The 24,575-nt window shown below is 42.4% G+C and overlaps 1 protein-coding gene across 1 annotated transcript in view; it reads right to left on the bottom strand.

Moving 5' to 3' along the window:
* Window positions 1–24,575, bottom strand: part of PLA2G12A (phospholipase A2 group XIIA) — an 86,432-nt gene that overhangs the window by 45,468 nt on the left and 16,389 nt on the right. Inside the window, exons 2-3 of the mRNA XM_069241074.1 lie at window positions 21,387–21,463; window positions 9,445–9,610 (exon numbers count right to left, since the gene is read on the bottom strand). Coding sequence (XP_069097175.1) covers window positions 9,445–9,610; window positions 21,387–21,463 — 243 coding nt within the window. The remainder of the gene's footprint in view (window positions 1–9,444; window positions 9,611–21,386; window positions 21,464–24,575) is intronic.

The following is a 24,575-nucleotide window of genomic DNA, read 5'->3' as shown; positions in this document are numbered from 1 at the left end:
CCAAAGGTCTGCACGGCAGTGGCTGGATTAACATATGGTAATTAAATATTATTTTATGTTAAAGAACCCTAGAAGTTCACTGAAAAAGGTTACAGGGAGGTTATAGTTATGAAACAGAATTAAAGAACCCTTAGAAACTCACAAAAAAGGTTACACAGACATTATAGTTAGATTCAGATTTTACACACACAAAACCACAGAAATTCAGCAGTTATAGTTATCTCAAGAAACTATAGCTTGTATCCTACATTAACCATAAACCGCACCCTCACCATGCACTGCTAATTACCCCATTTATTACATCACTCATGGCATCTTCTATGACATAATTGATAAAATCACTGCAACATTTGCAATAAAATTATTGATGTGCATGGTGAGGGAGCGAGTTGCAGTTACTTAATGGCATGAGTTATAGTTTCTTGAGATAACTATAACTGAATTTCTATGGTTTTGTGTGTGCAAAATCTGAATGTTAACAAACTATAACGCTTTGCCCAAAGTTACTTTCCGGCATGAGCTATAGTTTCTTCAGCCAAGTATAATTATAAGTATAACTATAACTGCTGAATTCCTATATGTTTGTATGGGTAAGACGGCAACATAACTCTAACGTCCCTGTAACCTTTGTTTTTTTTGTGTGAATTTCACGTTAATATTTGTGTCATGTTGTGGCAAGCCAATCACAGTCTTGCTTTTCCCCAGAATTCGAGGAGGCTCCTCAAATCCGCATATCAGCTGGAAGAAAAAAAAAAGGGCATTTTTTTTGCCCATGACAGGTCCCTAAGGGACACCTCATTGTGTCCTATGGGGTTAGGATATCTGTATCCCGACCACTTATATGTTTTTACACTGTTCCCCCCCCCCCCCCCACCCCCACCCGGCAAAGCGAAAAACAAAATTACAGTCGCAACCTGATAAGTTGCAGCCAGCCAATCAGGGTCTTACTTTTCTTCTGAATCTGTGGAGGAGATATATATACATATATTACGGATTTACACCAAATCACAAAAATGTAGCTTTCTGGACCAATAAGTAGCTTTCTGCCAAATGTGGTGTAAATCCATCCAGTGGTTTGGCCGCTATTCCTGTTCAAAATCCCTATGGAAATTGACATGGTGCAAAACTCGCTTTGGGAACTGCCCCTTTTTTTCCTCGGCCCCCACTTGACGGATCCCCCCAAAACGTTGCAAGACAGTGGCTGACGTGAGCGTTGTATTTTTTTAGAACATTTTGTGAAGATTTGTCAATCGACACAAAAGATAAAGGCAAGTGACAGAACGCTTTTTCTATAGAAACTAGGTCCTAACTATAAATACCTAGTGGCATTTGCCACTAGGTATTTATAGTTAGGAGCACGTTTCATAGAAAAAGCGTTTTTGACTTGCCTATATCTTTGGCACTGTTTGACAAATCTCTAAAAAATATCCCTGAAAAAGTGTGCCTGTGATTCTTGTTGCGCATGGAAAGTTTTGGGGTAATCTGTCAAGAGGGGCTCGAGAAAAAAAGTTGATTTTCCCATGTTAATTCCCATTGGCCCTTTGAACACAACTATAGCTCGAACCACGGACGGAATTACACCAAATTTGGCAAAAAACTAGCTTTTGGTATGCAGATTACGCTTTCACTTATTTGGTGTAAATCTGTTCAGTAGTTTAGGAGATATTAAAGAGGAAAATAAATGTGGATATCTCTGGTCGAGAATTTGTTGCAACGCAATTGTGACAATTTCAGGAAAAACTGACAACAGGAATGCTGTGATTGGCTGGCTGCAACATGACTATAAAATAGTTGCCGCCATTTTATGTTATGGGAGAAGGTCCCTGGGGTTGAAAATAGAAATGATAAGTGGTATAGGGTGTCAGGGTGGAGGTACCCTGACCCCAGGGGTGTGATAGGGGTCTTTGAGGGTCAATTATGGGTTTTAAATTATTTTTCTTCACCATGTGCGATATTCATGAATATTCAAGAATATCCTTGAATGTTCAAGGATATTCAAGAATATGCAAAACAAATAAACATTCAGACTCATTCATACACTAATTCACTTACTCCCACATGCACTCAGAGACTCATGCAGCCACTCCGACTGACACACCCACTCAGACCCTCACGCACCCACTCACAGATCCACTGACAGAGATAGGTTCTGTGGCCAGCCCCTGCTGCGCACGGCCAAAGGCGGTGTGCGGTGCGGGGTTGGGTGGTTATAAAGGCTTGGCTGCAGGGCCTTGCCTCCGGCCAGGTGCCCCTCCTGAAAGTTTGTGTCTTGAAATCGCAGTGTTAGAGCTGAGCTCATCTGATGAATGCGCTGTGTAAACACAGGAAATCGGTGATGTGCTTGTTGTATGGAGTCGAAGGGGCAGGATGAAGTGTTCCCGGTTTCCTTCTCTACACATTATGCACTAAGGCTGGCAAAAAGTGCCAAATTTGCTTCTCTTGGCCAGACCTCAAAAACATGATGTAACCTTTCGTTTTATTGCGCAACTTCTATTTTCATGTTCAAAAGACTCGGGGTCAAGAGATTCATTTCGATTATCAACGCAGCCACTGGTGTACAACCAGGAGAGGAAGGGAAGAGCAGATTGAACTAACAGTCCAGAAGACGAAAAGGAGAGCAGCATTGACCAATGTGTGTGTCCTGATCAACCCATCACCCAAAGCAGAGAGAAAGCATTCGATTTACTTTGTAAGTGGACTAAAACAACTGCTGCCCAGTGAGTAGCGTGCGCAGTGTCAAAACAACACGTGGACGGCACTAAATCAACTCTTGCTTCTTAGCTCTTTTTCTGGTGATCACGTTAAGTCAGGCAACATCATTGCACTTTCTTGCCAAACTTAAATGTTACTACCTTTTACAACATTGGTTCTTATCCATTTGACTTCAGTGGACCTCCACTTAATCATTACTGGAACCTGGAGAACCCTACTGAATCGTTATTGGAATATGGGGACCTCCATTGAGTCTTTGAGCCAAATAAGAAAGTCTACATTTAACTTTAAATTTAATGGGAAGGGTGTAGCTTTTTTAAGTTCAATTGAGGCCACTAATCGTCCTTATTATATTCTGTTTGACACAGTTTCACTGCTCTCATGAATCAGTCTGAGGATATCACCTAAGCATGTCTCATCACCACCTCAGCATGAGTCAGCACCACCGCATCAATTAGCACCACTGCAGCATCAATCAGCATCACCTCTGCATTAGCACAGTACCACCTCCTCATCAGTGCACCACCACCAGTGCAGCACCAACTCAGCATCAGAGCAGCACCACCTCAGCACCAGCACAGAACCACCTCAGCACAGCACCACCTCTGCATCAGTGCACTATGACCAGCTCAGCACCAGCACAGCCCAACATCAGCAGCAACTTAGCACCAACACAACACAACTGCAACATCAGTGCAGAACCACCTCAGAATCACGGTAGTATCACCTCTGCACAGCACCAACTCAGCACCACCACAGCATCACTCTGCAGCACCTCAACATCAGCACAGCACCTTATCAGTGCAGCAGTACTGATGCAGCACCAGCACAGCACCACCTCATCACCAGTGCAGCACCACCTCAACAGTAACAGCACCATCTCGGCACTTTACCATCTACATATCAGTGCACCAGCGCAGTCTGACCTCAGCCCCAACAAGGCACCACTTCAGCATCACCTCAGCACAGCACCAACTCAGAATCATTTAGCACCACTTGAGCACCAACTCAGTGCCACCACCTGAACATAACTCTGCACTACCACAGCATTCACTCAGCAACAGCACATATTCACTCAGTGCCATCTCAGCACCAGCGCAGCATCTTCTCAGCATCACTCATCACCACAGCACCACCTCAGAATCAGCAATGCACCACCTTCCCATCAGTGCACCACCACAAGTGCATCACCAACTCACCACCAACGCAGCCTGACCTCAGCACCAGTGCAACCCCACCTCAGCAGCAATTCAGAACCAACGCAGCACCACTTGACCATTAATGCACCACCTCAGCATCACTCAGTATCACCTCAATATCACTCAGCATCACCTGAGCACCACCTCAGCAACAACACAGCACCATCTCAGTACCAGCTCAGCACCACATCAACATCAGCACCATCTCAGTATCTGGATCAGTGTACTACCAGCACCAATGTAGCACCACTTCAGCACAGCACCAACTCAGCATCACTTTGCACCACCTGAGCACCAGTGCAGCACCACCACCTCAGCATCACTCGGCACCTCCTTAACATCACTCAGCATCACCTGAACATCAGCTCTGCACCAGCACACTACCAGCTCATCACCACTCAGTACTACCTCAGTCTGTCCTCGGAATCTGGCATCTGTTGATTCTCCTCTAGTATCCATCCCCTGCTCGTGTTGTAATTCAGATACTATTTCCCATCCTCCACTCTCCTGTTGTTTATGCCCCCCAATAACAAAAAAAAGCAATAACAAACAAGCATTAGAGGAGGCAAAACGAAGTTGCCATAATTGCAAAGACATAAAAACCTAGAAGACATTTTATATGTTAATTCATTTTTTAATTTGGTCGTTCAGTTGTCTTCTTAGAGATATATATATACATATATACACACAACACTTTATTATAACTTTTTAACATGCTGCACAACAGCCACAATGCTCTACAACATAGCTTAAAGACAATGGCAAAACTAATAACTCTGGCTTAACACTTATAAGTTCCCAAAGGTGAGGCCTATTGGCTATGCCAATGCTTGTTTTATTTTGTTCTGCATTTAAATTCCATACAATTCATTCAAAATATTATTTTACCAATTTTTATTATAGTGTAATAAACGCTTAACATGTTTTTGATATTTTACCAAAATAGGATCTCTGCCACAACAGCTTCTCTGTATGGATTATCAAATGCACTGACAGTTGCTAAATTGAAACAAGCAAAAACCAACAAAACCTCAAAATAAGACAGCAGGTACTGATTCAAGAAACAATGGTGCACCACAAGGAGCTCCTCCGACAGAGCCACACACAAGCAGCCTTCAGCAACTACTTCCTGCGCACCAATGAAGCCGAAAGAGCAGCTATCACAGCCTGCATCGACACTTCGCCCAACCACACGAAGGAGCTCTTCAAAATAGTCAAGGAATTCTCCAACCCAACAGCCACAGAGAACATCATCCACCCCTCCCAAGAACTCTGAGACACCCTCTCTGATTACTTTCACAGCAAGATCACCACAATCTACATCTTCAACACCCAACCCACTGCTCTCACCCTCAACCAACCGGTGCATACCAGCCAGCTGATCACCACCTGGTCTCCTCTCACCACCCAGACCACCATGGACATCATGTGTTCCATCCACTCTGGGGCGCCCACCGACCCCTGCCCCCACTATCTCTTTAACCTGGGAACTAACGTTATCAGCACGAAACTTACTAGCATCATCAACCCTTCCATCTCCACAGCAGCCTTACCAGACAGATGGGAACACCCCTCCTAAAGAAACCCTCTGCCAAACCCAGCGATCTCAAACATTATTGACCGATTTTCCTGCTCCCCTACCCAGCCAAAATACTCGAGAAAGCGAACAACCAACAGCTCAACAAATACCTGGAACAAAACCACCTACTTGAAGCCTCATAATCAGGATTCTGTGCCAACCACAGCACTGAGACCACATTGATCACGGCCACAGTTGACATCAGAACTCTCCTTGACCACAGAGAAACTGTGGCCCTGATCCTCCTTGACCTCTCTGCTGCTTTTGACACCAGCTCTCACCACACCCTGATAGACAAACTCTACAACAGGTGTCTCCAACCAGTTGACTGCAAGCTACCAGTAGCTCCCAGACACCTTCAGAGAAGGAGCCTGGAGTTCATTTTTAAATAAGCACAGGCTCACATTTTTCCCTTTAAAGTTAAGGGAAGGCTGTGTCTATTTAACATTATTATCATCAGGCTGCAGACAGAAGGGCCTGATAAGGAGCAGTGGTAGAGTCAGATTTATGACCCAGGTCACAGAGGTGAAGAACTTAAGCACTAAGCTATTTAACTCTTAAATAAAAGTCCTAGTCAGCTCAATATTGGAGGTGGGAATAAAACAATGTTTCTCAATGCTTTTAAATCTGAGAAAATTCAAATAAAAAGTTACCTTAATTATAAGGTAACCTTTCATTTTAATGATCTCAATTTCTTTTTCAAAGAGTTGCATTTACAAACAGAAGGTCTCTTGTTCCCAGTGGGGCACTGTGCCATATTTATAACTGAACAATACAGTCATTTTTTTAAATGGGAGAGGAAAAGTGCAGAAAAATGTTCCACATTATGAACATTTTTGTGCTCTTAATTTCACCAATTTAATAAAATGGTTGTATGTTTGTATTATACATGTAACTGTGCCACAAATGGGAAAAGGTATGTCCTGTGCCACAGTTACATACAACACAGTCTCTCTGTTAACCATACACATATATCCCATTCATATGCAGACATGTTCACAAAATCCCCAAATATCACACTCTCACTGACACACATGGCAGCCACTAGTCAAAGTATTTTTTGCAAACCATACTATCTGGCTCTATAGACATGAGGCTTATAGCCAAGGAAGCTGGGCGTGAGGGTGTCTGGTAATAATGCACAACTTGTTTATCCTTCAGTAGCTGGCAATGATTTTCACTGATCAGAAGTAGCTCTTGCTACAGAAAATGTTGGAGACCCCAGCTCTACAACATTGGCACACAGCAAAACGCCCTCAAGTGGACTGCCTCTTTCCTTATAGGACGCACACAGAGCATCCGGCTGCCTTCTTTTACCTGCGAACCCAAGGACATCTAAATACAGCGTATTCAAAGGATCATCCCTCAGCCCCACCCTTCTCAACACCTCATGACCACCCTAGCACTCAACTAATCCTCTTGCACATTGAGAACCCCTCCAATGCCAAAACTATCTTCTGCTATGCCATGACCAATGTAGCTAAATGGATGAGAGAAAACTGCCTCCAACTCAACCCTGACAAGACGAAAGTACTGATCTTTCGGAAGAACACCTCTGTTTGGGACCAAAGCTGGTGGGCAACAGAACTGGGACCAACAACCACATTAACAGACCATGCACGCAACCTAGGCATCAATCTCGACGGCGAAATGACAATGAAATAACAAGTCAATGCTGTTGCCTGCTCCTGCTTCCGCTCCCTCCGCATGCTCCACAGAACCTTCAGACGGATCCCAGTCAATAGCAGAAAGACCGTCACTCAGGCCCTTGTCACCAGCTGTCTCGACTACGGCAGCACTCTCTACACCAGGATCTCCACCCAGCTCCTCAGAAGACTTCAGACCATACAGAAATCTGCAGCCAGATTCATCCTGGACCTTCCCAAACGGACCCACCTCATAAACCTCCACTGGCTTCCCATCCAGAAGAGATGACTGCTCACGATCCTCAAGCATGCCTACAAAGCTAAACACGATCAAGGACCGCCCTAAGTCAACCATCGTCGTCTGAACTTCCATCTATCCACAGGACATCTGCGCTCCTCCTCACTTACCTGCACGTAAATCCCCTTCATCTGTCGCAGCCACAGCAGGGGTTGCTCCTTCTCCTACATCGACGTCAAGACCTGGAATGACCTGCCCTTCCACCTCTGAACAGCACCCTCCCGGGTGAACTTCAGAAATAAACTCAAGACCTGGCTTTTCGGCAGAGACATGGCCACCCAGATCCCCCTACGGGTGACAGTGGCGTGCTATACAAGTTCTGATTGTTTGATAACAGCCACAAATTCCTCCAACATATGAAATTAAATATTTAACTAATTTAAATATATTAAATTATAATTACTATTTGCATTTTTTCTCAACTAAAGTATTTATCTATGTTGTTCTGCATCTGAAATACATTTATACAATTTATACACTTGACATAAACATATTTTTACTAATCTTGATTGAAGTTTAACAAAGTTGTACATTTTCCCTATACTTTACCATACCAAGATCTCTGCCCTGGCGTTAGTAAATTCCGCCCTACATATGAAATCAAATATTTAATTAATCTAAAATTACTGTTTTAAAAATGTAGCACCAAAAAACTCAAATGTTTGTTTACTTTTATATTACAAATTATAAAATTGTATTAACTGAATTTAAACTAAGTTATTTAAAAAAAAACTACTTAGTTATACTTATTAAACTAAAAAAAAAAAAATACCTACTAAAATATATGATGAAAAAGTACATTTTTTCACTAAATTTATATATATTTTCAAAAAGGCAAACAAATGTATTTACCTTAAAGTTATTTCCTATGGGGCTCTATTTTAAGTCTCTTTGTCCATTATTTTCTATGGAAGAGAAATGCTGTACCAGTGGCTGACCTTGGGTGGTGCTGGACTAACTCAAGTGCATGTATTACTGTTTTGGGCCCTTTTTAGATGCAGTATCTTTATACTTATAAACCAAACAGGGGGTGGAGACACACAAGTCTACACTTTGTGGTAGATTTATAATCTGAAATGTTGACTAGACAAAAATAGTAAATTTACTACAAAGTGTAACACTGAATTCACTGTACGAGTAGACCCCCTGTGTGTCTCCCAGATTTAACAGAAAATAATGAGCATATTATGAGATTTGTACACATGTGAAAATGACTAACGTGTAGTCTTAAAAATCCCTTAATATTTTCCTAAGCAACAACAAAATCAAATCACGGATATGGATGTGTTTTCTTTAAGCCTACTAAGGCAAGAAGCTATCCCAATCTGAAACCAATTTGTGACGTCACCGAACAATTACTGGCAATCAAAAACTGTACTTACAGTAGCAATTACACTGGAACAAGTTGATAGATGGCCTTAATTTCAAGTATATTAAAGTAAGAAAAACTTGATCTTGGATTTTAATTCCAAATGCTCCATCATCCTCCAATACTTTTTTCTCCTCTTGTCTCTAGTACTCTACAGGGACCCATACTTACCCCGGTTCCCGCCAATGTATTGGAAATCTAGAGCACGTTCTAAAACCAGGACTGTCTCTACAGACCTTAGCTGCTCTAGATTTTCAAAACACAAGAAAGCCTTTAAGATTACAGCTTTTCTGCCTCATACTCTTTCCCAAATATTATTAGATTGTTTGGATTTAGCAGCAAGGAACAAAGCATGCTTAACATAAAGCATTTTACTGTAGCAGAGTCACCTTGCAGTTTCGGATACATGATTTCGACAGAAACATACAGTTTCTGGTCAATTGTAAAACTCAGGAAGTCAGGCTCCATGACCAGCAAATTATCCACTAGCCTCCAAATTGCACTGTACAGTGGCAAAATGTCTCAAGTCCTGATGGACACATTTTCTGTGCACTAAAAAAAAAAAAAGAAAAAAAAAAAAAAGCATGCCTCCAACAGGATGGGTACAGCTCTTACGCTAGCAAGTGCTTTCTCAACCTTACCTTGAACACTTTGCGAGATCCCGAGTGTCTTTTGCACATCCCTGCAGATCTTGGAGAGGCATGTCTGGAACTCTTCATCACATTCGTTTTTCTTATTTCCACAGGTATCATAGCAGCGATCATGCTGATTGCAGCACTTTGTCATAGAAGGAATGCCCACGTCAAACTGATGCGGAGAGAGAAGTTATGCAGTGGCATCAGATTTCCCCGTAAAACATGACAGCATCATTCACATGAATCTCCGTGCACTCAGCTAGACCATAAAGAAGAAAAAGCTATGCACCCAACAAATAATTTTTGATTTGCCTTTACTAATCAATATTTTTTATCGGTAGGTCCCACATCACTTGTCCAATACCTATTACACCTTCAGGACTTTGAAAACAGAGGACAATCTATTGCTAGAGGTGTCAAAGCTATTTAACACTGGTAAAAGTATCTTTTAGGAAGCAGGACCAAAGATATATAAAAGCATCTACAATTGGCAGAGTCAATGTGCAATACAAGCATATTGCATTCACAGTACTAAGGAGTCTTGTGGATGAATCAGACACACACCTTTACGAGTGTCTTATTGGGGAATCAAGAAGGATACTGAATTTAGAGCCAGTAAATGCATGTTTTTATAATTCAAAACAAATGCAAAATAATGTAGTAAAAAAACACAACTAAACACAGTTTACAGAGTTCAGCACTTTCATTCCGCTTGTTAAACTCACAAAGAAAGAGACATGCGTAAGAAAGAAAGCTACCTTCAACACAGTCTTTCCCTAAAACTTGCCTCATATTTCATTTTTTACAATGCCAACAGGCTGATGAAATGGTGGAGTCAGAGCTGTACAAAAATGTTACTAAACATTTCCTTAAGTTTCTTAATTTTTTAAAGACATTTTGTGATACTACACACAACTCAAGCAAAGCAAATGGCTAAGGCGAATAAACTGAAATTAATTAAAAGGAATAACTAAGTTACTAAAGAAAAGTAAATAGCTAGATATAAAGTGCATTTTTAAAATAACTTTATATTTGGTTGAGGCCCCTCTGATTGTTGAGAATGGCCAGAAATGGATGCCGCCTGAGCTGCACTACCAATTATGCACTATAGGTGTTCCAAATGAGTGTAGAATGTAGGCACACTCCAGGTGAAAATGGCTGTGAATCTACCAATCATACTGAGAAAATAAAAATTTTCCCTATATGGTCCCTTCGAACTTCTTAAGAGGACAAGTTTTCTTCAGAGCTAAAAGCACATGCCATATTCCTAACCAAAAATAAAGCCCACCATTATTGGTTCATCAACCCTTGAAAAAAAAGGCACTCCAACACCATTTCTGTATGTCACTGCCTGACCAAGAGTAGGGGAGGCGGACTACTGTGCATGTAATCCCGTAATGTTTCTACAATAGTACAAGCAGCTACGCAGCGTCCATGCTCCTAGGTGACTTTTTACTTTAGAAGCTGCTTGTTTAAGTGTGCTGGGAAGGGAAAGTGAAATTTAGCCCAGGTGGGCTGGACAGGACAAGGATAAGGATGACGCTCTTACCACCAAATATCATACAACTGTCCCAGAAGGAACAAGAACACTCAAGGTAGACTCCTTTGACACTGGTCGGGCCATACAGAGAACAGCGGTGCGTGAGATTGCAAAATCAAAGGATTAACAACTTCATTTTCAGATCTAAACTAAGACAGCACGTGTGCAGTCTGTTGCGAGACATATTGTTATCTTACATTGGGCTTAGACCCACCCACCGGTTACCATTGGTAGGCTTCATGGTCACTGTCATTTGCTTGCTTAATCCTTAGCTGTGTGGGCTTTTCTTCCTCTTCTTTTTCATGCACTACTTTTTTTTATCTTTTGTTTAAGCACTCTACAAGAGTGCATGAGTTTTTCTGCGGTTTCCTACTGTGCTACTCCCCACCCTCTGCCGGGTTTGGAGCTTCTCTCTTTTACTTGTTTGCTTCTTCCCTACTCCTCCTCACTGCCTTCACCCCAGAGTGCTTTCTCCTCACAAGCTCCATGCTGTTCTTTTTCATCCTTTTGACACTCCGACCCATGGCCCAATATTTTGCTTTCGCCCACCTGCGCCCAGTCTTGCTTACCCCACCCAGTTTAAAAACCCACCACCACCCCTGCCCCTGTGGTGCATCTGCCCCTTGACCCCATGTTACTTCCGGCCCCCACTTGCGCACTCCTGTGTTTCTTCCTACACCAACTACTACAAAAAAAGGACTTTGTGCATGGCGGTGTGTGCACACTTACAAAATGATGCGGCTTGCTCGTTCATTTTTTTTTTTTTGCCATATGGCACAGCTTCATGGATGCTGTGCTGCATGGCTAAAACTATTAGCAAAGTCAGTAGGTCTCAAAGGAAAAACTGCTTGATTTAAAAGCTAGTCAGGCTAACAAAGTAAGCAAAAGTTAAAAACAAAACGTGATTAAATGAAACTCTCTGTAACCATATAAAAACATTCCCAATGTTATTTAAAGACCTGAAATATCATGCAGGCACTGACCACCTGCCCCCAGCCCACAGAACAGGTGGGGAATTGTCTGTGTCCTGCTGCAACTTAGAGCCGATGGTACCCCCTAGTGGCAGCAAGGACAACTTCTTCTGCAGAGCAGCCAATGCACTGCAGCCCAATTTCACACCCTTTTTAGAAAGAATATTCAGCAACAGGGAATTGGTGCCAGAGAAGCTAAAGTTCGGGTTGTTGAATTAGGGAACCTTTGCCTGTCCTTTTCAAGGGGCTAGGTTTAAACGCTGCACAAACCTAACAAAAAGCAGGATTTGTCTCTCAGAAATGCTGATGGTCAGGGCAATCACAACGGGATATCCCTGAGCCCCAGGGATAAATAAATTAAAGGGCTCTTTTCTGAACTCGCCAGCTTTAATGATATTTTTGTCCGTTTCAGTAGTTTACACTATTTCAAAGTTTTCGGGACTTATTTAGATCTCGGCGGAGGGGTTACTTTGTCGAAAGAGTGAAGGATATCCCATCTGCTGTAATATAAATACCCTTGTTTTCTATGGTATTCAGATTTCAGCAGACAGGATATCTGTCATTATTGCGATGGAGTAACTCCTCTAGGCCCTTATTTCTATATTACAATAAACAGAGCAATCTGTTGTGTAATTATGATATTGCCAGTGGTGTGTTATTGCCAAGCCTGCACTTGCACAAGATTCAGTAGCCCTTCCTCTGATGCACTTACTCATGTCTTATCATGGGATTCTATTTTCTCCTGACAGATACCAAAAAGATATGTATCACAGACAGACACCGTTCTGTAATTTCAGTATGGCTTGTTCACACAAATCAGGTAAAGGTTTTACAAATCGTAAAGGTTACCTAATTTGGGTCAAGTAATACACAATCACTGGTAACGCCAATAGATCTGGCCTAGGCAAATCTGCACTATTTCTACTTACGGTTTTCCAAATATATATCACTTAAGAGTGGCAAGTAATAAAAAAGTAAAAATACTGCAATATAAAAGTACAAATACAGCTATTTAGGAGAAACATGTAAAAAAAGAAACATAAAAAAAGAACCATCACGAGTATAAACGCAAAAAAATAAATTATATTTTGGCTATCAGCTGTGACACTGAGACAGCCTACTTTTCTGGCAGATGTGTGCAGGAAAAAATGCCGTCATTTACAGTGAAGTGAGCCAAAGGCTGACCATGCTGTAGGCTGTGGCCAGCTAAACTAAGAGCAGATGGGACTTGAATAGACCAGAGGATGAATGAGTGAGTGAGACGGGGAGGGGGAGAGAGAGAGGGAGGGAGAGAGAGGGAGAGGGAAGGAGAGATGCACAGTTGTGAAGAATAAACAATTTTGAACATATTGAATTTAGACTGAAAAGACAGTTAAGAGCCTGGGAACTGGGGGCCAGATGTACGTAGCTTGCCATTTGCGATTTTCTAATAGCAAATATTTGCAATTAGCTATCGGGAAAGCGCAAACAGCTATGTACACCAGTGTCTCAGATTCTGTTTACAATTCCTAAATAGGTTGCAAGGAACTTGCCTCATTAATATTAAAGAGGCAGGTCACATTTTGCGACCCATGGGGAACAGCTAAAATCCCAGGGATGGTGGCCTGCTGGGGTGAGCAGACCACCATGTCAGTGACCGCTTTTTAAATAAAGCAATTGTTTTCGTAATGCATCCTGTTTTCCTTAAAAGGAAAAAACATGTATTGGCAAAACCAACAGGTGTCACCATTGGGACCTACTGGATTGGCCAATACATTTTGGTGATACTCTACAGCATTAGCCTCCGCCCCCTGATGCTGTGCAGCAAAAGCAAAAATGTAATTAATTTTTTTAAAATATGATGACGTGACTGCTGCTTTCGGTGACGTCATTCCAAAGGCATGCGCATGATGAGGACATATACATATTCGTAGGTTAGATTGCATATGAGAGCCATTTGCTCTACATACGAGAGCCATTTGCTCTAATTTTTTCTTTGCTTATCCAAAAAAAGCAGACGCTACTTGGATCAGTAAATAAAAAAAAAAGAAGAATGAACTGCGGGGGTTATGTGTAAGGAGGAGAGAATGGGGAAGCTGGTGGGGGACAGAGGAAAGAAAAAGCATTGCTCGGGAGAGAGAGCAATACAGATGGTGGGGAAAAGCAAACATTGAGAGAAGAACAGTGCGGGGGAGCAGGTGGAGAAGCACACAAAAGTGACAGCAATACATGGAGGGAAGGGAGAAGCATGCAAAAGTGACAGCAACAAAGGGAGAGAATGAGAACCACAAAACGGTGGGAGCAAAACAGAATATGAAGGGGAAGAAGTACAAGCGAGAGAGAGAGAGAGAGAGAGAGAGAGAGAGAGAGAGAGAGAGAGAGATAGAGACAGACAGACAGACATACACACAGAATGTGGGGGTGGTATTTTGCAGTGGCAGACAAGGGTGAGCGAGAGGGAGATAGATGGAAAATACATGAACTGTCATGAAATGCTTAACTCCAAATAGAACAAGCATTTACAATGCAACGGGTCTCGCGTTTGCTCATGTTAGAGCTGATCACGTTCTAGACTCCTAACCCGACTTTTTACCTATCGGGCAAAAGTGCATTTATTTACATAACCCGAAAAAGTGAAATTAACTATGTAAAGCGCTTGACTTCTGCCAAGCAAGATCGCGCTCGTAAATTAGAGAAAAAGAAGTCCACGAGCCGATGGAAAACAGTGAGCCTCGCATGTTTTCTGTACTTGGTCGCTGCGCTCGAGGAGGGCTAGCTACCGGAAAAGGCATGACATATATGTGCCTTCAACTAATGAAAGCAAGTAGATTTTATTAGGCAAGCCCACGAACCAATAAAAAACACTGACGTGAAGTTGACAGGGCTCCGAGCCCTTTTCTAAATACTAAAGCGTCTCGCTGCGATACGAATGCGCAAGCGCATGCAACGCAGGCTCGACCCTAAAAAAGGGTCCAGTCCAGGTCCAGTAACATAAGCCTGCCAATCAGAGAGATGATAAAGAGGCTTTGTTTCATGGACACAAGATGGACAAGCTGAGACGAGGAAAGCCATAGAATAAGAAAGCAAAAGAGATGGACAGTAAAGTCACCCAATGGTAAGCAACAGGTGGGCTGTATGCCATTTTATGGTGTATGGTAGGCTAAAAATTAGCCTCACTCAATGCCCTATGTTGATCTCAAAGTGATCTACATCAGTATGCACTACGTTTCTGCAACATAGCACAGACTACGGAAAAAAAACCTAAAACAAACAGATGAACATAAAGATAAATAGTCTGAACCCAGTTATATTTTTTAGCCATTTACACATTGAATTGTATGAATAAGAACAAGCTATGAAGCCCGGCTAAACATATGCCCAAAGACAATGGTAGACATAACTTGTCAATAGCTGCCATTGCATTAATAAAAGAGAACTTTCAAAAGCCACTATTTAGTTGTGATATTAACACGATGTAAAACAAATTTATGGACTGTGACCTCTCTATAGGTAGCAGCACAACCAGAATATATAGGTATAACTTCATTTATTTCCACAGAATAGTTTCAATCAGGGCACTGAGGCCATATGTCATGACTGGATACAAAAATGAGTAAAAATAGCCCCTCGACCTTCTACCCTTTGCAGCCCCTCCCCTAGCCCTATAGAAAGAAAGCAGAGGTTGTAGCCTCTCTTCGTGCCCAAGACAAACAAGCATTGGCAAAGTTTTTATTACATGTTGTGGTGTAATTGTTATTGTAATATAGTTCAATGTGTTTGAATGTGTGTGGCAGGGGTGTGGGAAACACAGGCAGAAGTTGTCTTTACTGTGGTGTTTCACTATAACTATAAACGGTTTAATATGGATCCACAGTTCACGAAGCAACACAATAGGCATGATAAAGAAATAAAAGGAGAGGTTGTTATCCTCGTGTAACTTGCTTGTGTTAACAAAAGCAACATGCTGTGAAAACATTGCAATTCAAACATATAAAGAGGAACCAGACGTTGATGGGTTTGTGAAAATTCATAACAGATGCTTTTTGGTTAGTTCCTCTCACTCCCCACTATTGTTGTAGGGTGCAGTGCATGAGGGCAATGTGTTAGTGCAGCAGTTGCCCTAAGTCTCAGACTAGGGATTCCATTCTAGACCCTAAAATCAGTATTGCAAAAACACCACAACGTCAGTTGGGAGGCAGCACTTATTTTCCTAAAGCAGAGTTCACAGATAACCTCTGTGTGCCATCTTAATTCCAGGTATGTTCGTTTTCTGTATGTACCTTTAACCGCGTGCTGCTGCGTTTGGAACTGTAAAGAACCAGGTTTGAATCGCAAAGTCAACTAATACCCTATGTTTATGGGTAAATCAATTAATCTCCCCTTTTCCTAAAATAAAATAAATCTGGTCTTGGGTAATGTGCCTTGTGCTCATGTAATGTGCTCCAATGCCCTCATCCGAATGCACTCTATATAAAAGTGTCACAAAAAATATATAGTTGTTTATTATTATCAAGAGCTGAATGTGTGCGTAGTGGAGTGGAGCAGTCACTCAGGAGGCAGATGCTCTACAACCCGGGAATTACTATCCCTCTCATTGCTATGAGGGTAGCCAGGTGTTAACGTGAGTGCCGGTATGATCCAGTGATTTTGCGTTGCCCTGACCAAACGCATGCTACCAATTTTAGATTAAATACATATGCTTTTAAAATAAAAGTTATAGACAATATCACTATTGTTTTTTTACATAACGTTAATGATAGGGCAACCTATTTCTGAACCCGGACAAATGGGTGAACTGAGGCGTATGAAGATGCCAGACTTAGTTCTGACGTGTGTCCACGAACTAGTTCCTGAAACATGACTCCTCCGCATCTCCATTTGCTTACTAACACGCTCTTACGACTCAGCGCTGCACAGTGATGCCAGACCGAGAGGCGTTTTGCTGCTGCCTTAGTGCCTGCTGACTACAGGACCAGCGTGACTGCCCAAGTCCTTTTCACCAGGAAGTCAGACCTGGGGTCACTGCCATCTGTGCCCTGCCTGCCAATGCCAGCCCCTGCATCTCTCTCCTGGCTCACAAAGCCAGCAATGAGGTGAAGAGGACTGGTGCCTGGACGGTGGAAGCTATTAATCAGTGTTATCAGGTGAAGAGCGGTGCACACACAAGAGAGGGCCGAGGCTTCCCCGGTGCAGCACACTACAGAAAGCATCCAGTTATTTTAGCCAATAAATCCTCTTTTGTGCATTAATAACTGGAATCCCTGCCAGACAGGAGGTCGGCAGATGAACGTCACTGGGATTACCATATCCTTTCATAACCACATGTAATCAAGTTATTTTGTGTAACTGAAGCACGACTACAAAACATACTCCAGAATGCATCGGTTTAATAACTGAAGAGTCCAACCGGAGCTGCAGCGTTCACGCAGGGCACATTCAGAAAGCCTCTGTGAACTGGGTCGCTGATTACTGCATTCACAAGAATGTTAATTTTGAGCATGTGGCTTTTCGGAATGGCCTGCTGTCTTTAGAACCGTGGAGATCCTAGATGGAATTTCTGTGTCTAAAAGAAAGTAAATCTGACCTAAACACACACACAGACGCACACACACACACAGTTAAGAAATGCTGCAAATATAATTTAAGTGCGCCAGCTTGGCGCGTTAGTGAGTGGGGGCAGGTGCAAGGACTGATGTGGGAAAAGTGTCTGGAAAGAGAGAAGAGGGCCGGAATGCTAGAACCCAAAGGGTAAAAACGAAGAAACAAGCACCAATTGGGAGACAGCAGGCACATAACAGGCTGAAAACAGCACCTGACATTTGATCTTGGTCTTTGAATGATCGGCAAATGTGACAAGTTAAGAACAAGATTTACAGGCCTGTTTACAGAAATGGATCGAAGCTCGAAGGGAATGAACACAGGACTGATTGTGTGCATTTCTTTTCAACAAAGAAAAGAATAGTTCCAAAAACATATGCTCAAATAATGACCAGTGGATTGATATAGTATTTGGTTACTGCTATCAGGCAAGGCTAAACACAGCAAGAGGCATGACAAATGGTTGCCATGGACAAATGGGAGAAAGAACAGGAGAGCGACGATGGAGCCAGCAAATGGGAAGCCTATGGGCAGGCTGAAGCCCACAAAGTATATATATATATATATATATATATATATATATATATATATGTCTTGAAGAGACAGCATAAAGCACTCTCTATAAGATATCAACAAAGAAGGTATGGATTGATAACAACTGTCATGCCTTCCTCAGCCAGAGAATTTCTACTTACTGAATATCTGAATTCTAGAGAGAGCCTGATAAAGGTAACAAAAAAAAAGTACTGGAATTCCCCCCCCCCCAAAAAAAAAAAAAAGAGTCTGATGCAAGATAAATGCAAAGTAAGTCATGGCAGGTCGTGGAGAACAACAAACTATGTTTTAGGGGCACTGAAAAATCCACTACTCCAAGCTTTTCACTTGATGGTAGCTGAGCAAAGATGCAGTAATGCTGCAGTGATGCAATATTAGTGCACCACAGCACAAAAAAAAAAAAAAACTGTAAAATTGTCTCGTTACCATCAGCTAGCAGCTCCCAAACATGCGGTATAAAGAGGCTATTAAGAGTTATTTGGTATTTTTCCATAGGAAGTCCAGATCAAGAGCTACCATCCAGTAGAACGAAATCTGTTCCACAATTTATTACCTCCTGGATGTTTAATAGAGCATGTAATTTGTCAAGGAAGCACTGTCCAGTTTTATATACATGTGCAAGGTCTATTAGACCCCTGAAAAGAGAGTAGGCTTTTGGTAGGGTCAACACGTTTCCTTCTGCGATCGAAATCAGACTGTACACAACCTATGATAGAATTCATGACTTGATTCTAAGTTACACAAAACAGAAATGACCTTGTCTGCTTCACCATGTGAGACAACATGCAGCTATCTCCCATGATAAAACCGTGCAAAGTTAAACACAGACAAGTAGCATAGCACCAAAATTACCTGGTTAGTAGTGGACTACGAAAATCAATGCTTCTATTTTCTCACTTCTGAATGCGTACCCTTTGCCTTTTTGCTGAGTTATATCTACTTTCCCAATCAAAAACAAAACAGTCTTCTCGGCTTTGCCACCTGTTACAAACAAATGGTGCTGTTTAATGTCAAGTAAAACAAATGGATTCCTTTTATATTTTGCACCTCCACTTGTTACTTTTTTATCAAGGTTCCTGCTTTCCTTCTAATATAGTCAAAACTGTTTTCCTCACACGAATGAGGCCCAGAAAGGAGTGCGAACTACAAATTGTGATCCGTTTACAAAACATGCTGCACTTTTCTGATCAAGAAGTTTGCTTAGCAAACAAAAGCCCGAGAAACAGAGGAGAGTGGAAAGCGCTGAAATAAAAAACCACACGATGGAGATGAGGACTAGAAAACACATGAACTCGCATGGAATGCTTCACAAAAAAAAGAAAAATATAGGTCCTGAAAAGTGGACACTGGAGGAAGCTTATAAGCAGCCAATCACAATGGTAAATAAGCTAAGCTCCACGGGAGGAGCAAACAGAAGTTGGACGGGCTAAAACAAATAAAACCATCAAAGTGAAAGAAAGAAAATAACAAGCATTTACAATGCAACGGGTCTTGCGTTTGCTCATGTTAGAGCTTATCGCGTTGTAAACTCCTAACCTGACTTTTCACCTATCAGGCAAAAGTGCATTTATGTACCTAACTCGAAAAAGTGAAATTAACTATGTAAAGCGCTCGACATCTGCCAAGCGAGGTCGCGCTCGTAAATTAGAGAAAAAGAAGTCCACGAGCCCAATGGAAAACAGCGAGCCTTGCATGTTTTCTGTACTTGGTCGCTGCGCTCGAGGAGGGCTAGCCACCGGAAAAGGCATGACGTATGCGTGCCTTCGACTAATGAAAGCAAGCAGATTTTATTAGGCAAGCTCACGAACCAATCAAAAAACACTGACGTGAAGTTGTCAGGGCTCCGAGCCCTTTTCTAAATACAAAAGCGTCTCGCTGCGATACGCATGCGCGAGCGCATGCAACACAGGCTCGACCCTAAAAATGACAAAACAAAAAGCTAATTAAAAGCAGTGGGCGGAGTTGTGTTCCAGATCAGCTAGCAACATGTCCCCAATAAGTCTTTTGCAACCAGACAGCTGCGTTGTCTGGCAGCCTTTCGACCTAAAAAAAGGACAAACATCAGCAAGCAGGGATGACTGACAGGGAATGAATGAAGAGTCGCTAGTGAAATATGAAATATGTTAGCGCATCTGTATTCCAGACTCTTGCATCATCACCTAAAGGCAGTGTTTTTTTACTTCGTGAAAATATATACTCAACTCTTTCCCCTCCCCTTCCACTACATAACTATACACAAGTAAATCCTACACTGGAAGCACATTTTTTACACATTTTTCCTTTTACTGAGCACATCCTTTACTATAAACAAATGGTGTTACTGTAACAACTGTGCTGCTTTACACAGGAGGTACTTTACATAGATATGTGTGTGCAGTGTATAATTAAGGAGCAAATCACCAATGGCTTGGTGGCAACAGTGTTTAACTACCGACTTCAATACCAGTTACTAAACATCTCCCTGTACCAGGACTCCATGCACTCAGTTGACTGCCAAGTCAAGAGAAAGAGAAAAAGAGCTGAAAGTGACAAACAAGAAATCCATGATGAAAAGAAAGAGATGCCCTACTTTGTAAATCACAATGCAAAAACGAGGTAACAGGGTTCATTACCATTATCACAGTTATGTCAACACACACTGCACTTGAAGTCATTAATCCTGATAGTTTAAACGCTAGATGTTTCTGTTCAAGTATGCACCTCATGAGATGCAAACCACACTGTAACAGATGAAGGCAAACATTTTATTTCTGATTAACAATATCCAGCATCAAATGCCATACTTGTTATGTTCAACTCTCAAAATGGGCAAAAATACATTAAGAAATGTACAGTTCATATCAACTTAATCAGGAACACAAAGGCTGTGGCACAACCCTATTATTTGTGCGAGATATCGGAGTATGGAGAAATAGGAGGAGGGAGTAGGGGGGGGGGAAGTGAGGACATGCTTGAAAGAGTGCTGGGACAACTATTTATTCATCTACGCAAATAAATCGGTGGGAGCTAACCAAAAAATGAAGATGTCAAAAGTATTCAATGCTACAAAGAAAAGGGTGTGGGTTCTGGCAAGTAATAACCTCCAATTAATATGCAGGGGTTTAATTCCGTCTAACTAGTTTTAGAGCTAAATACGACCTGCTTCCTTTCAAAGTAATGCACTGAATATTTACAGTACATTTGACTGTATACTCTTCTTCGCCCTTCTCAAACATTTACATTTAAGTTTATGAAATGTCAGTCAATTGGATAGAAAAAGCCATTAAAGGTTCCCAAAATATTTCTTGACGGAAAGAAATACTTACATGGACGCCAAACACCTCAGATCCACATCCATTTGGCGGAGAAGGCTTATATCCATAGCGAGGAAAAGGTTTTGATCCTGGAACGAGAAAACACTCTTTAATGTAAATACATAAAACCATTCTGTGCTTAGTTTGATTATTGTTAGCACTGTCTGTTGTCCAAATGGAGACCCATAAAGGTGCTCCACTACACAGAACAAATGAAGACCCTACTCTTCCCTAAGATTCTCCAAGCAGTTGCAAGGGTAAGAAAAGAGTAAATGTGCAAGATTTGGAGGACCACTTGGAATCTCATGAATGGCACAAAAGTCTTCCTTCATACATCACATCCCATCCCCCTACTCTTCCAACCGTGCATGAGTGTGCTAGCCACCAAAAAAAACAATCGATGAGGACACCCACAAAGCAAAAACGTGTTATAAAAACATCAAGTAACAATACATTTGCACTCATTTTTTTAAACCAATAAGTAATTCAAAGTGGCCAAGTCAAATATCTAAAGTAAGCTATGGTATGAACTCGCACTGGAAAATGGCACTGTACGTTAAAGGATAAATTTAACAAGGCATGGAAAATAAACATTGGCATACCCAGTAGTTCTTGCCTTTCAAATGTAAGCATCAACCTTAACCAGTGCTTTTTGCTAATGCTGTTGGCTCTACCCATAAGAAAAAAAAAAAGACAAAATGGTGATGGTTCATGTTTGTACAGCAGGAAACACTTCGCAGCTGCTGGGCCTCTGTGAAGCAACAGATGAGCAGATGGAAACACCAGGGTAGAACACCAAAAGATTTCTGTGCAGTGATGTGGTGGCAAACAAGGGGACCGGGAAAACAGCAATAAAAGACATGAACTTCCATTATGTGCTGCAACACAAATGAAACAAAGTAGTTCCCCAAACTCAACAGTGGACAGCTCATCCAATCAAACACAAAAAGCAGCAATGCTCCAAAGTGAGTGTGTAGTGGGCAGACTGGGGTAGAGTGGAGTCGGGTGGGCTGGAGTGGAGTTGGGTAGATTGGGGTGGGCTGGAGTGGAGTAGTGGAGTAGAAGGGAGTGGAGGTTATTGGAGTGGAATGGGGTAGACTGGGGTATATTGGAGTGGATTGGGTAGACTGGAGTGTAGTGGGATGGAGTGGCGTAGATAGTAGCAGGGAGAAATGGGGTGGATTGAAGCGGGTGGGGTAGAATGGGGGTGGAATAGAGTGGGGTATACTGTGTAGATTGGAAAAGAGTGGAATAAATCTTGGTAGAGTGGTGTACCCTGGGGTGGACTGGGGAAGATAGAAGTATAGTGGGATAGATTGGAGTGGAGTGGGGTAAATTGAGGTGGCAAGCTCCTTGGTTCCTCAACTCATAGGATGCCCATCTCTCATTGGGACAAAGATACCTTACTTTGGCATTATGTGGCACAACATAACATACACCACGCAGAGTAGCAGCATGCCCCTGGGATAGAGGCTGGCTGGTTGACAGAAGTAAATGAACATCTGCAAGTTTCAGATTTTTCTCCTTCTGGTCTCTAAACCACATAGATGCCAAGAGTGGTGTGCCAATGGGCAGGGTTAGGCTCTGCCTCAGTGAGCAGCATTGAGTGCACCTCTCAGTTCAATCACTAGAAAGCCAGCGCCTCCATGTAACAGTAGATGTTTAAACTGAATCAGGATGTTTAGAGACACGCTCCTGTAATTCATGAAAGAGGATAACCAACTATTAGATTATCACTTTCCAGGGGCTGGTTTTTAGTTAAAGAAAATCCCAGAAAAGTCTTGGAAAGTCATATGATGTAAAAAATATACTTTTAGTTTACACCTTCTTTTAATCCTCAAGAGGTAGTGCAGGAGGCTGGCTCTCTATGTAGTGTGCAAAGCTAGGCACACTGTGCAGGGGGTCCAGGCAACCACACATTGGTTTACCGAGGTAAAAACTAGACCACCCAATGCTCTAATTTTTATGGTAGCTTGGTCGAGCAGTAAGGCTAATCCGGGAGAAGTGCAAAGCATTTGTTGTGCTCACAGTATCAATGAACTGAGACACACACTCAAAAGAATACCGCAAGACCAATTTACAAAAATATTTCAGGTTTTTATAAAATTTGGAAGACCAAGATCATCGAGATCGGGTAAGTACTTTTCAAGTAAGTATACTTTGAAAATTCACAGTAAATCAGGCAATGCGCTCACCGGTGTCTCTTTTTGCAGGTACGCCAAGGTTGTCGGTGGGTACCCTGGACCAGCTAGAGAAGTTTGGGCGACTCCCGGTTCAAGCGGGAGCAGCCACAGAAAGTCAATGGAGCTGGTGCGCCAGGCCACTGCAGGGACCACTTGGAAAACCACTGCACAGACGGACTTAAAGGTTAGTCCAGTGGGTCCACTTGGGGTGTTGAGGTGGCAAGGGGTGGGGGACCCCTAGAGCACAGCTGGATCTTCGGTGCAGGGCACCGGGAGGGCGGGTGCAGAACGAATCAGTGAGCCAGGAGCTGTGCGCTTAAGTGCTCCTGGAAGCAGGAGGTAGGTCACTTTGAGCATCACTTGCAGGTCAACAGGAACACTTTGGTGGGAGGTCCGGGTGGTTCCTGAAGTCCCTCAAGTAGGGCTTCCTCCTGGTCTTTTTTCAGCCCAGAATGGACTGTCCTTCTGGGTGTCTGACATGAGATGAAAAGTACCTTGGGCTATTACACGGGCTGGCCACTGGAGTGCACAGTGTTATCAAGCTTGGCACACTGGTAGGTTTTGTCCTCACGGTCCGACTGGTGAAGTTTGGTCCGGCTGTGGCGCCTGGTTCCTTGGCCAGCAGTCGGTCAGTGAAGTGGCCTTCACTGTGTCTTTAGTTCCTTGGTGTTACAGAGTGATGCCTTCACTCTGAAGGGAGATCTTTGGTGATTTTTGAAGAGTGGAGGTCCTCTGGGAGTTTGCAGAGTCCGTCCGACATCCAAGCAACCCCTCAGCGGCGACTGATGAGTCCTGGGTGCAACAGGCAGGTTTTGGCGCCTTTTCTTGGTGCAGTAGGACTTCAGTTCTCAAGCCTTGGGTCTTCTTTGTTGCTGGTCTTCTTTCGTCCTTGGAATCTTTTTTCTTGGTCTAGGGATGCCCACTAAATACTATATTTACTGGGTGTTTTAGCAGGTACCTAGTATTGACCAATTGGTGATCTACCTTAAAGTGCCTACAACCATTAAGTGACCACTTC

Source organism: Pleurodeles waltl, chromosome 1_2 (genome assembly GCF_031143425.1).
Source record: "Pleurodeles waltl isolate 20211129_DDA chromosome 1_2, aPleWal1.hap1.20221129, whole genome shotgun sequence".
Taxonomy (NCBI): Eukaryota; Metazoa; Chordata; class Amphibia; order Caudata; family Salamandridae; genus Pleurodeles; species Pleurodeles waltl.
The sequence above is the reverse complement of the archived record's forward strand: the minus strand, read 5'-3'. Positions and strand labels throughout refer to the sequence as shown.